At 39.6% G+C, this 14808-nt stretch overlaps 1 protein-coding gene across 1 annotated transcript in view; it reads left to right on the top strand.

The window, feature by feature from the left end:
• The first annotated feature begins 193 nt into the window (after positions 1–193).
• The window catches only part of ltk (leukocyte receptor tyrosine kinase), a 42580-nt gene continuing 27965 nt past the window's right edge, over positions 194–14808 (top strand). Inside the window, exons 1-4 of the mRNA XM_031847543.1 lie at positions 194–423; positions 12841–12939; positions 14052–14201; positions 14514–14742. Coding sequence (XP_031703403.1) covers positions 372–423; positions 12841–12939; positions 14052–14201; positions 14514–14742 — 530 coding nt within the window. The 5' untranslated portion in view covers positions 194–371. The remainder of the gene's footprint in view (positions 424–12840; positions 12940–14051; positions 14202–14513; positions 14743–14808) is intronic.

The raw sequence follows: 14808 nt of genomic DNA, 5'->3' as shown, positions 1-14808 counted from the left end.
GGGGGGGAGAGAGAGAGAGAAGGGGGGAGAGAGAGAGAGAGGGGGGAGAGGGAGAGAGAGGGGGGGAGAGAGAGAGAGAAGGGGGGAGAGAGAGAGAGGGGGGAGGGAGAGAGAGAGAGAGGGGGGGGGTGAGGGGGGGGGGTTTTGTCGTCACTGGGAGCTGCAGCAGCATCAGCATCACCAACATGAGTAACGGTGCGCAACTTGGAGAAACAACTACACTGTCCGGAGGAGCGCGCGCGTGTGTGTGTGTGTGTGTGTGTGTGCGTTTACTGTGTGCTTCACGAGCCTGTTTGAGAACGTATTCATGAGGACGTAAAGGTGCCATAAACTACACGGGACTCGGACTCTCTGTGGACCTCTGTGGAGCCATGGCTTATTTTAAAAACTACAATACTTATCTGTCCATCTTCATTTTGATAGGTAAGTAGGCTGGCTGCCGTAATTTACTTTTACCTCAATGAACGTTTGTGTTTTTATAAACCCAGACGAAGTTAACCACAATAAAACGTTCAGATAGTAAGTATTTTATTAGCAACTTTATTGTTTCTCAATGATTCAATGAATCAATTTTACTCCAATATGCAAGTTTCTATTAAAATGTAGCGCAAATAATCAGAATCGTCATAAATGAATGAGCCTTTATTCCATCAGGTTTCCATCCACTACTACAATGCTTACATTAGGAGTGAGATCGTAGAGATGCGCTAGGTGGCGCTAATTCTCCGAGTGCAATTATACAACTGCAGAAGAAGATGTAACGAGGCGATAACGTTACTCTAACTTTCCCAACTCAGCCATGTGTTAAAACATATTGGAGATTTTTTTTTTTTTTTTTTTACAATTTGCTGGGTTTCTTCTCACATTTTGTACGCGTAACCCGCCGCTGCTCTATAGGAGGTCGCTCCAGTGGAGAGGTGTCACCAGTTAGTAATCAGCCTGTTGACATTTCATTTCATCTCTGAGTGCCTGTGAGTATACAGCAACGCTCTCTCTCTCTCTCTCTCTCTCTCTCTCTCTCTCTCTCTCTCTCTTTCCCTAATTTCCACGCACACACTGCATCAGTCCAGGTGTCATATTCACTTGAGGCACACTTGAGGGAATTTGATGTAGATTCATTTACACTGCAGCACGACTACAAGACTTGGCAAGAAGCCGGCTCTGCAACTGCTCTTATAACAGTTAGTGCGGTTTGCAGGGGCAGAATATTTTGTCGTGTTCCCTTTAGTGTTTTATAGAAACAAATAAATAGAGGAAACTATAACCGCCTCTTCAAAAGTTAAGGTAGCAGTGAAACAGGTTAATGGTCAGATGTCATTTTGTTAACCTTTTCACCATAGCTCATAGCCTTACTGAAAAAAACACACATATAAACACTTTAAAAATATATATGTTTTTCACGTTCTTTGAAATCCCCCATCAGTCTTTATTTTTGAAAAATTGTTTGTATCAAATCCAAATTACATTGTTTACCGAAAGACTATTTATTTGTGCTCCTTGCTTAGCAGATCCTACCACGCTTAATGTCGTATGAATGAAGACAGTGTTTACGACCAGCAGAGGCATGTCATGTGGGCAAAGAAATTATTATGAGCTCACTTGGATTCACCAGAGCTGTCTCATTCTTATCACTGTGAATTCATCTTGCTGTAAATGTTCCCATGGAGCACATCAATTCACTTCTTGCATGTCAAGATGTTGCATGTTTTGGATCACCTGGTTATCCATTGCGCATGGTCTTGTATCTGCTGGATATGTACTTCATGCCAGAGGCTTTATCCCAATAGAATTGCAGAGAATTCCTTTCCTTATTTCACAGATCTTCCGCAACACCACCTTGCATTTTGTAGAAGCCAGAGGAGGAGTGTGTCTCTTGGCTTCTCCTCTCTTTGGCTTCAGCAGCCACAGGCTGCACCAGTTAAGTGGCTCTTACTGCAGTAAATCCCAGTGACAGGAGAAAACGTTAGGTTACTTGTGTAACCCCGGTTCTCTGAGTAGCAGGAGTGAGTGCCTCACATTGGGAACGCCTACGGTGTGACTTCTTTAGAAGCTCCGATCGCATTTTGTCATCCAGAATTGGCTGAAACAGAGTGCATCAGTCTCAAGGGGCAGTTTGAGGCCCTCCCCTTATAAAAGGTCGTTCAAACTAGCTCAAATCTTCCCCGCTTAGAATCAATAATATGTTGGGCTGCTGGGGGATTCTGAAAGTGGTTGTTGGGAAGTGTTTTCGGGAGGGGGTGAGCTTTCATCAGGGCTCCCCCGGGGACATGTTACGTATTGCTCTCCATTCCCTCACAGTCAAGCAACGAGCTCCCTGCTCCAGAATGCTTCTCTCACTGGCAGCACTTGATTGAGGTTAGGGAAATATTATGGTTAATATTAGGCTAAATATTGAAAAGATTGACTGTGATTTGAAGCACGAGACAGATTTTTACTGTGTAAATATTAATCCAAAACCAATTTCCTAACCTTCCACATTCCTATGACTTACTGGCATTACGATAATGCACGATAATGGTCAAAATGATAAATGATCACGATTATAAGATCACGATTATTACTCTCTCGACTGCAGCTACAACATTCCACTGTAGGGTCACATATACTTTTTGCATGGTGAAGAGAAATACATAAATGTATGTATACATTGTGCAGCCTGATGTTGTACAGTGGGAACACTGGAGGTATTAATGCCGTTTCAGACTGTTCACTATTCCTGTTCTCTCCTCTTAACAGCTTTGCCAAATGCCAAGGGGCATCTTTCAAAATGGTGCAGAGGGAGCACAGCGAAATTGCAACTATGCCATTAGTTATTAGGAGAAAGTGCTTCTTTTCACACTGACTACATTTACATGCAAAATATATACCGGTTTTCACCCTTACTTAGTAAATACAATATTCCTTCTAAGCTGCTTACATGGCTAATGACACTAATATTCCTGTTTACATGTAGCCGTGCATGCTCCGATTATTGTAACCGGTGGCCGACTTGTTCGCCTGTGTGACCACAGACTCCCTCGCATATCCAAAAACCTGTTGAAAACCCACGTTTTTTTCATAGTGTTTATAAGTAGATGAGTTTTTCCTTCTGGCCAGAAATGTGGGCTTTTCTTTTGGGCATGCATCTCTACCCCAGCCTTGCAAACTGTTGGTTTGTGTCAAGTAAACAGGCAGGAGGGCCGTGAGTTGCAAATTGTATTAAATACCCCAATTATGATGCATATTCTTAATGCGCTGTGTGCTGTCCAAAGAAATGCTACATTCAGAATAAGGTGTAATTTGGAATATCTGAATGAATGCTGTTGACATGACTCGTATAATATTCAGAATATTAGTGTGTGTAATATAAACGTAATCAATGACTCGTGCCTTTATTTCTTCCAATTAGCCCGGAAGCCTCTGCTAATTTCGCCAAAAACGAGGGTTGGAAATAATGCTTTTGTTCAATCCCACCATGTGATTCGGTTTGTGCTATGTACCCGTTCAGTTTGCTGCCCTGCTTTCTGTTGCTAAAAAAGGCAGAGGAATGGCATCCTTAGATTTCAGTTGAGGCTTTTTGACTGACTTCAGCTTTTATTGTTATTGAAGATATTGGCTGACTGCAACACAGACTTACATAAATGGATTTGGGGTTACTTCAGTACTCAACTACTAATTCATACTGAAACCAGCAAGGCTTTTAGTTAATGACTGTGGAGGTATATGACTGCAATGAAAATGTGCACTTCGGTAATTACTGAAGATGTTTTTGTTTTGATTGTTGATTGAACATCAGTGACTCTCGAACAGCATTCAGTGATGTGTGTCTGTCTGTCTGTGTGTGTGTGTGTGTGTGTGTGTGTGTGTGTGTGTGTGTGTGTCTGTGTGCAGCATTAAAGAAAACCAATCATCTGTGTTTTTTTTTCACCTCTCAGTCCCCATAGATGTATGTTAAAAAAAAGACAAGTCTGATCTTCATAGTGGTCAACTAGGTTACCGTGTTCCCACTGTCACACAGCGGTGACTTGTGGCTAAAAATAATAAATCAGAATTGAATTATGAGTCTGTGGTGGATAGTAAGCAGGCAACAACCAAAACATGCAATAAACAGGCTGCTATAATTCTTTGCATCTGTCGATCAAGGAAATCAGAAACACCGACTCTTCTGGTGGTGGTTATACAGCACATTTTTGCTCAAATAAGCAAACAACAATTGTTTTTAATGTTTTCTTTCCAGGAAGCATTCTTGTTTTTAATTTTCTCCATATTGCTAGAAATACTGCGAACAAGTTTAGGTCTTAAATGAAAGTCTGCTGGCCAATGGTTTAACATAAGAGCACGGTGAGTGAGTCATATGGGAGACGGCACTGGTTCTGGTTACAGTGAATAAAAGACAGATTATAAGTAAGTGTTTGCACACTTTTCATAGACACTGCTGCTGCTAGATCTCTGTGCAGGAAGGCCTGACACTTTGTGACGGCTTCAGTTCCCTCGGTTTCCTACCTCCTCAGAATGTTAACCAGACAGATGGTAAAGTTAACGAGGTGCTAATTAGTACATTATAAAAGCTTTCAGTAATTAAACTGAAAACTTAAAAGTAACATTTACACTGTGTCTGGAGAATTTGAAGCCTTGGAGAACATATAACGTTACACATATTTATCATATGAGCTTTTCAGCTGCTCCACAATGTTCACCGTCTAGTTGCTAACTTTATCTGAATGTCATTTGACAGACCTTGTTATGAGCAGTTTCATGTAGTAACTAAATCGTAAAATAGTTTCCCAATAGTCCCATTATAATCAAAAGAAGGCAGACATCTCTACGGCCGATAACTGATATCATAGCCAGGCAAGCTGTCTCCTGTCTTTGTGCTGAACTTAGCTAGCCAGCTTCAGGATGTAGTTTGATATTTATCATAGAGATATGGGAGTGCCAATAATCTTCTCAGGCGTTTTCTCAGGTGTATTTCCCAAAATGTTTAACTTTTCCTTTATGGTTTGGTTTCTCTATTGCTTTTTTGAGCTTTCATAAGGTAATGCTACTTCCACTAATGGTCCAGTCGACAACATTCACTGGCATTCTTTGTTTTATAGGTTCCCATGAGGACAACCTTTTAAGTGGTTGAAAAAAAACAAACAACTATTTTTTTAAGTGAGGACAGTCCTTCTGTGGCTGTTCCAAGAAGATGATTTAAAACTTGCTGTGTCGAACCCAGAATTGGTCTTTATTGTTGTTAACTGGAGAGATTTTAACTAACCTCTGTTTTACTCCAATATTAGCACGAGGTTATGTTGTCGACAAACATTACTGGTGTGGACATCATTACATAGCATCAGAAGATAATGTTAACCGGTCCTTGTCTTCAATGAACTGTCTAACAATGTGAGAGTGATGCCAGATACCAGTCTTGATTCTAGTTTGAATTTGTTTTGTTTGTCATTTTATGTGGAATGTGGTCCTGGACATTTAACTGTAGCAGTAGGAGAATCTATGTATGGACAGTGACCGTGTCTTGTAACTCTAGTTGAACCAGTAATGGTTGATGCAGTAAAGGTTTGACCCTCCACAGCTTGACATTTACAAAGACACTGTTGTGACTTCATACATGACTGTACCACACATGCAAAAATCCATTGCAAAAACACATAACATTAATGAAAGCTTGTCACCATCAACATCAAGCTTTTAGTCTCATCAAAATCACATGTTCTGTTTCCATGTCGGCTACCTTGTCCCAAGTCACCTTTGATTAAAATGCTTATTGGCTTATGTGAATGCTGCATTTTATCTTCAAATCCATAACTGTTTGTCAGAGAAAACAGACATGATGTGTCTGGGTATCTTTGTTGATAAAGGACCCTCTGAGAAGAAACTGAATACCGGTACGATATATCGGCTAATTGAAGCCAAGATGCAACCAATTAAATTCTAAATTGAGTTATGGCACTTAATTCTTTTGGAAATACCGAAAGCCTGACTCACTGCACATGAATGTGTCTTCAGACGTGCATCTGAATGCAGACCGAGATGGGTCTCAGTAAAGATGTGCATATTTTGTCGTGGACATACACACTCTTAATCTAGTTATCATCCAATGTCTGATATAATGGAGCTGCTTCTCGAGAAGGAAATGAAGATCAAGTTACCTAGACACAGAGCTGAAGGGCTGAGTGGATATGAAGAAGTATCTTTAGTTTCCTTTTGCACAAAAGAACTCCCACTCTGCTCATCGGCTCGGCTTGATAACTGAAAGGGCAGAGCGGTTTCGTGTGACTGCCTGGTGTGAAACAGAGATGAAGATATTTCTATGCTGCTTATTCATTTCAAGTACCTAATAATGGGGCCTATATCTGTGAAGCTGCTAGACATGCAATGTTTCATAAATGTGAAGAAGGCATTTTTTTTCTCCCACTGGCTGTTTTTTGTTCTCGACTGTCACGTTAAGAAAGCCTCTTACTGAAAACCAATGCGAAAATGATTCCCATCTGAAAATCTATTTTTAAGTCGTACACAGCAGTGTGAGAACAGTGTTTTGAAATGTCCAGCAAGAAGACAAATTTTTATTTTCCTTGAATGGTGTAACTTGCTTTTCTACTGAGTTTATTCAGCTGCTCCATTTATCACCATTACTTCATAACCCTTTTCTGTATTTAGGAGCTGAATTACTTCCAGAGAACTGAATCTTTCCACTTTGTTCAGAGTTTTAAAGTTGTTGCATACTTTGAGATACTGTGTCAGACTTTCAAAACTTAAAAGAATATGATTAATTATAAAAATACCAATACCTCCTCCACCACTGCAAAGACCTCTAGCGACTGTGAAACTTGTTATTGATGGATGGGAGACAAAGCATGTGACTTGGGCGCGGTAGACCCACTAATCATTTCCAGTTTTCTACTCTCTACCGTTTATCTACTTTTGTAATGGTCATCTTTAACGGTGAAAGAAAGATGGAAAAAAAAAACATAAACCTCCATTTCACTCATTCATCGAGGACAGTGGTAGTATGGGCTCACCATGCAGGTCGTAGTGGTTTCCTCAAGAGCCTTTCAGTTTGGAGTTATTTTTGGTGTAACACAAAAACAAAATGTTACCGTTTAACTTTAGAGAATGCAATCTAATTCTAGTCTTTCTTTTTTAATATTATAAAGTTATGGGCTTTGCTAAACTGCATAATAGAGTCAGTGAGGTAAGACATATCACATTGTACATGCAACAGAAAAGGTTTAAACACACAGTTGGTCTGAAGGTTCAATAAAAAGCCAAATGATTAAATATCTGAACATAACGCTTAAGAGTTGTATTTGCTTCGATTGTCAGTTCTAATGAAGGCTTTCAGCAATTGTTCCAGAGTTTCCACATTTCCAAAAATGAGTGTTTGCTTCTTTTGGATGGGCCTCTGAGTGCAGACAAGAGCTCAAATGTGTGTTTGCAGTTTGAGACAGGCAGTTGAGAGATGTAATGTGAAATGCAAGTCAATGTTTGAAGCAAAGGTTTGAGGTTTCGTTAAGCTTTGAATGGTTACACATTGCATTTGAAAAAATAAACCATGAACTGAATGGAATTATGTTTTTACAGTTACAGCTCTCTGATATAAATTGTTTCTGACACCAGTATAAACAAGCTGTTTGCTTCAGGAAGAAAGTTTATTTGTAAATTGGATCGAGATATATCAACAATATAGGTCCGATACTGCCTCATATAGTTGGATCGTGTATTGGATACCATTATTTTGATAAATAACAATTCAGTATTTTTATATCTATGTATTTATTTGTTATATTTAGTTTTACAAAGTTAGGAAAGTAATGTTTAAGTCAAGCCTGATTTGAATTAATACATTTTCCTTTTTTTTTGTGCAAAAATGAGTATATTAGTTATCTTCCAGGACCCACTCTGGTTATGTAACCCACATGGGGTCCCGACCTCAAGATTGAGAAACACGGTTGTAAGGCCAGAGGGTGCACAGCACACTAAGAAATGACTGATGTTCTATGGTTTGTAAGCCCGTCATCCACCCTAATAACCTCTATGGATAAATGCAGCGCTTTATTGACTAAGAAAAATGTTTTTTTCAGGCGAAACTGAAACTTTTCAATTTGAGCTGTGTGCCATCTTCATCTACTCTTAACCAGTAACATATACACTTATTTACACATCTGAACAAATCTCACAAGTGGTATCTTTATTATAACATCAAAAGTATTAAAATAGACCTTGTAGTTGCAGAAATAGACTCTTTTATGCAATTTTCGAGCAGAGGCCTAAAAATAGGGCTAGGATCCAGAAGGGTTTTTTAAAGGCTACGCTTGACTAATTCCTCATCATTTTAACTTATCTTCAAAGTAGTACCGTTTGTGACATAAACAGAATAAAAATACACAAATGGAAAAACAGCTCAACAGACTGTCTTGTTTTCTCTTGTTTTTGTCTTTTTTTTGTCATATTTAATCCAATAAGAACTGACTCATTAAAAACAAATGACTTGCAATATGCATAAACAGTTTGATAATTCAATTAGATCATTTTGAACATATAAATCTTATAAATCTTTATCTGCCAATTTAGGCAGTAATACTCATAAAACACCTTGTAATTTTGACCAAAGTAATACAACCGTTGTGACAACATTTAACAAGCTCTGATGCGGTCTCAGTATTATTGACCACACTATTTAGATTTGTATCCACATGTGACGTGTCACCATTAAATGGAGATTCAAACTCAGTTAACTCGGGGCGAGCATGGCTCAGCTGTTTTGAAAAAAAACAACTAACCCACGTGAGCCATGGCAACAAGGAGACAAACATTTTAAATTATTTTTCCAGTGAAGCATGGTCATTTTTTTGATGTTGAATTTTCTTTCTTCAAGATCCAGGACAAGATTCATCTGCACTGATTTAATTCACTGGCAGCCAGTTAGCTTAGCACAAAGACTGGCAACAGGGGGAAACAACTGGTCTGACTTTGTCCAAAGGTGAAGATCCAACTCTGTCTCCCCAAACACTAATGAAACTCAGTTGTTTCAGCAAATGCCTCAAAACAACATATTTATGTTCATCAAAGCCCTCCATTGGCTGTCTGGGTGGTAGGTGGGTCAGCAAAACATCAGTTTTCAGAAGTCGTTTTTAATCGTGCCCAAAATCCTTTCACATACAAATGATGTTGCCCTGCTGCTCAGACACTTGCCAAGGCTGTTCATGTTGACTCGAACTCTTACTGATTTAATATGAAAAGCGTTGCCTGTTCTGAGTTCCTTCAGACCACTTTATAATATTTTCCAGTGGACTCCTTTCTGGTATTTTCCCGACAAGCACCAGACAAAGTGCTGCATGAATCAAAGCTAATTTAATATACTGTGTGAAGTTACTGTCAAAGCTACTGTAAGTATTCCATCCTGGAAAATCGACCCTACATACAATAACTGTGTAAAAATTGTTATGTCTTTTCTGTGGTCTGTTTAGCTAATGCATGTCCTCTGGCTGTGTTTTGGTAAACCTCTGTGTTACTGGTAATTTAATGGCCGGTTTTACGTCACCTCAGTGTCACTGTTGCACCATTTTTCTCCCAAGAAAACCTTGCCCTCATCCTGTGTAACCAGCTGTCTTTCAGTTAGAAGCTTAGAAGCCCCAGCGAGTTTTCAGATATCTTATTGACAAGATGTGCAAACTTCTGCTCAGGATTTGGCGTAGTGACAGACACAACATAAAGGCCCTATCCCCCTAAATCCCAAAAGCCCTGAACCCTCAGGGACTTAACTGACATCAGCTGGTATATGATTCAGTGTGAGAGGCTGCAAGGTCTTCAAATACGAATGGGGCAGTACTTTGCAGCGACATATCGAAGTACCTTGATGACACCAAACATGTACAATTGGTTTTACGTTTTTACTCCCTGATTTGAAGATCTTACAGGTTCTTACCTTACGAGACGAGAGGTCTGTGTACGAAAGCCTATGCTTGCATTCCTCTGCTTTCATGTATTTATATGTCCCATCTTAAATCCTTAATGTCAATGTTTATGTGTAAGTTTAATATGCCAGACTGAACACATGTGCCGTACATGTGCCGTTGCGGACTGGGCCACAAAGTCTGCGAGTCCTCAAGACCCACCGTTTAAGTCTGAGGCTTTGATCCCGCTGTATACTCAGTGGAGAGCGAATGTTTTATTTCAGCCTGTTTTGCTCATATATAATGTCGAGTTCTAAGACACTCTTGAATGAGCTCATAAATGCACACTTGCAAGCAATTACAAAGAGTCAAGCACAGACTCAAGCACACTCAATAATGTTAATACCAAAGAGTACTTTTATTATGTGAGTTGAATACATGAAGCCTTACTTGTGAAGTTCCTCTCTGGAGTGTTGTGTGTAATGTGCGTGTGTTCTGTTGGTGCTTCATCGCCATCACGTTTGGGTCTGTGGCCACTGGTTATCCGTCTAGTGGGCCGCGAACCAAACCTTGAATTAAATAAATTACAACGAGCAGCAAATTCATTTCAGGAAAACCGCTTGGACCTTGATCCAGCCTTTTTCATAAGAAACTACTTATCATCACGAATGCTCACACTCTGTTGAAAGCTGTAAACAGTTGCCAGCATCCTGGATTGTCATCAAAGTAACTAGCTGCTCTGCTGCCTGAAGATGAGGCAGTTCATTCATTCATCTTTAGGGATGGGTAGCGTTTAAAAAATGATATCAGTATAATATCAGTACCCTTAAAGTGACACCGATACCACCGGGTATTTTTTTACTGGAGAAGTTTGGATACTATTTGGATTATTTCTGACTTAACCCCCGATACACAGCCCTACTCATCTTTCATTCCCTCTTTTTGATAAAAGTGAATGTCATCATGTATTTGATTAGTTTTTAGTTCTTAAAAAAAAATCTAAACTTGACCTGGTGAAAAGGGAACGAGTTAGAGGCAATAAATGTAAGTTTGAGTTCTGGGGGGATTCCCAAAAAGAACTGTTTGCTATTTCATGTTAATAATAGAATGTTAATGTTTGTTATTTGGCTGAATTCTCCTCTTTCAAGGCTATTGAAATTTTCCGGTTTCCGTATTCAGAAATCTATCCATAGCTGCTTTTATTCCATAATTACAGATGAATAGCTAGTCCGCCATTCAAATACCCGATCCCCCTCCACCTCCGTCATTATCATACATAAACTGCCCTCTTAATATCTCAATTTGTCCCGCTTGACCCGTGTGGCCTTGCCTTACAGGCTCCAGAGAACAGTAACGTCACTGTTCGGAGGCCATGAAATGGGTTAAGTTGCGATGACCCACTTGGACATGATCATCTCTGTCTACTGGTCATGCTAGTTTGTATGTTCAATGTCATGTCACGTGTAAAGTGCCCTCCCTCTCAGTCATCCTCCAGAACAAGACCATGTCTGTGGATCAGTCTGCAGCGGCACTATTTCTGGATAAACTGAAGTTCATACATCCATTGCTCTATTCTCAGCTCCTCATGTTCAGGAGTTATGGGGACTGAAGTTGTTCCCAGCATGCACTGGGCTGAGGCTCACAGCCAAGGGTGTAGGTTTGGTTTTAGTCATGGGGACTAAATAGATTTTTCGAATAATTAAAATAAATAATTTGATAATATGTTCATTCTATTCCCTGCATTTATTTAAAAGTTCACATCAACATTTTAATCAATCTTGCAAATAATGATTAAATTGGTTCTTGTACTTTCCACAGTAATTCTAACAAAGAATTACAAATGCAATGTACAGTAAACTGCTGAATTGTTAATGCACTAATCCAAATTAAAAACTTTCCTGAGGTGGTTCCACTTGTCTTTAAAGCATCTGATACTTTTCTCAGGCCCCATCCATACAGCCCGGACCAATCAAAGGGTTAGATAATGAGTATTGTTGAAATAAACTAGTTTGTATGTCACCCGACGACTTCTCAGGGCACACATGCTTGAAAAAGAAGCTTGAGTTACAGTCTCACCTCCAAACATTTGGCTAATCGATGCAAGAAGTTGGCGTGAACGTCAGACTAACGATTGTGGAAAGTTACAGAAATTGTTGGATGTCGGTGTGGGGTAGGAGATTTCAGATGTTGTTCTGATCTTGGTTCAAGCACACTGATGCCTTAAAGGGTAACTTTGAAGCTGATTTCTGCATTGTGGCCCCCGTGAAAACAAATCAAGTTGTTTTGTTGTTGTTTTGCGCAGTGAAATCTCCTTTTGCATCAGTTAGGTGAGTACCTTAAAGTCGTCACTGGCAGTGTGGGAGCAATTTGAGGGAAGAAAATGACCATGAGGAAGTTGTTGAGGATGGATATCCAATTTACAAAATATGCTGTATAAAAGTGACTGCCAAGGGTAGTGGTGTAACGGATAATAGTTGATTCGTGATCCATACCCCCCACCCCTGTATTTCACCAAAGTTACCCTTTTAGCGCAGCTTGTAAACTGAGAGGTAAAAAAATGTCCATAAAGAGGAGATCGTCTCCTAGGTCTGTGATCAGTTGCCTTGAGTTTTCCTGTAATAGTTTGACATACTCACCTTATGTGTCATGTCTGATTTTACTTCCTGTCTTTGTGTGTTTTTCCCACCTTAGTGATTGTCTGACCCACCCTGAGTGTCTAATCACCCTGCTCTACTTTTGTATTAAGTCTGTGTGTTTCCCCTGTTACAATTTTGTATTGTTTTTCACTGTATTTCTTTGTTATTCAGGCATTAAAAATCTTCCGTACTGGAGCCCATCTCAATACATTCACCAATTCGATTGTAATGAGTTAAATGCATTGTTTAGCAGTTTGTAATACTGTATATATGTATGACCTGCCCTCATAAGCAAAACAAGTACTGTAACCACTGTCTGTCTGTCTCTCCAGTTAGCACTACCTGCCACACTCTTTTGGACAGATTTCTTGAGGAGAACTTCTCAGATCAGCTGTTTCCTCATCCTCTGGACTCAGAGGACGACAGTCAAAGTAAGAGTTATGTACTGATGTGTGACACACACAAACAGAAAACGTCATTACTTGCAATGATAACCTGTATCAGTGTAATGTAAGTAGTCATTCATCTGAGTGAAAGTTGGCTTGAGAAAGGACATTTTGATCATTTTTAGTGCACATACAGCACCTGCAAACTTGAAATCTCCTTAAAGGTCAGGAATGACTGTATTGCCAATTATCCACCTTATTATGATGTTGAGCAAAGCAGCATGCTGATAACAGGAAAACACGTTTTAGGTCATTTGTGATTAAAGGAAGCACAATTTCAGTTTATTTTTGACAGGAATAAAGTAAAAGCGGCTTTCAATGAAATAACGATTTAATAATGTGCCTCATATTTCCGTCCTTTATCCCCAGAGGGATCCCTATGGCTGTTTGCCATATTAGCTGTAGTGGCAGTTTCCTCTCAAACCATCACATGATGTCTTGAACACCCCCCCCCCCCCCCGCAGTAAACCGCAGTATCTTCTCTAATAAAAAGCATCTGGTACATCTACTGTGTACCAGAACATACTGTGTGTTGTGTTGTCTCAGTGAAGGGCGTCATGTATTTACTTTTCAAAGATTTCCTACTCTCAGAAAAACATTTTTTTATGTTGAGGTCATAAAATACATTTCTCATGATCCCAAGAAAACAAACTAAAAATATATTTTTTCATATAACAGAAAGGGGAAACACAAATGTTTGTTCTCTTGCTCATTTTTTGTTGTTCTTGTTGTAGTTAGTCAAGATTTAGTCTGTTAAATAATCATGTTTTTAGATGTAATCATTGTTAAATAATCATGTTTTTGTACATCAAATCATTTTACAACAAGCAGTATTGGTCAAAATAATATTTGGAATTCGTCAAAATTAGAAAATAAAGTAAACAGAAGGAGTAAATATACATTTCTGGCAGCTGTACTTGACACATGGCTGACTTCTTTTTTCCCACTCTTTGAATAAAAGACAAAAAATTCCCCTTTTATTAACCATTAATCACTGCGATTTTATTTTTCGTGTTTAGTAAATCCCCCACATCTTTGAATATTTACCCAAACAAACACTAAGTTATAAGCTTCTCTCTGGTCTTTCTGTGTTTCAGGTACCTCCTGTGATTTTGAGTCACTGTGCCTCTGGACTTTATCAAATCACAGCGACCAAAGTGACTGGTCAGTGGTGTCGCCACAGCAACCAGAAAGCACTCAGACTGGGATGATGCCAGTGACGGATCACTCGGCAGGAAGCTCTGACGGTAACAGTGCACAAGAGCCACATAGGAATACCATTAAATGAGTGCTTCAGGATACTGAAGCTCATGCCTTTTTTCTTCTATGAAACATATTTAGCGGATAGATAATCCAGTGATGGATCTTTGGTCTTAATCAAAGCTCATTTGAATCTGAGCATCTCATCTTGTGCTTGATATATCCAATGTCTATTCGGAGATTTGTCCTAATGTTAACGCATTCGTCAATTAATTTATAGGAGTGACAGTATTAGGGGGCTGCTATAAAACTGTCATGCATGAAATACTACTACTGTCTACTCTGTTTTATCACTCTAGGGCACTTCCTTCTCCTAAGCTCCTCCCCTACCGCCGAGGCCTCTGGGAGATGCAAGTACCACTTAAGCAGCCCGGTCTTGCCAGGAAACGACAGGCACTGCACCTTGCAGGTGGCTCTGTATGAGTCCGGTCCAGCGGTGGGGAACCTCACGCTCCTGATCAAGCCAATCCACTCAGACTCAGCTGTTCTCTCTGTGGATCTCAACCACAGGAGACCTGATGAACGCAGGTCAGCAAACACACTCGGAGAAAGCTCTCCATACCTCTACAATGCCGTTTGTGCAGAATAGATATT

This window comes from Anarrhichthys ocellatus, unplaced genomic scaffold, assembly GCF_004355925.1.
Source record: "Anarrhichthys ocellatus isolate YVR2014 unplaced genomic scaffold, GSC_Weel_1.0 scaffold7, whole genome shotgun sequence".
In the NCBI taxonomy this organism is placed as follows: domain Eukaryota; kingdom Metazoa; phylum Chordata; class Actinopteri; order Perciformes; family Anarhichadidae; genus Anarrhichthys; species Anarrhichthys ocellatus.
The sequence above is the reverse complement of the archived record's forward strand: the minus strand, read 5'-3'. Positions and strand labels throughout refer to the sequence as shown.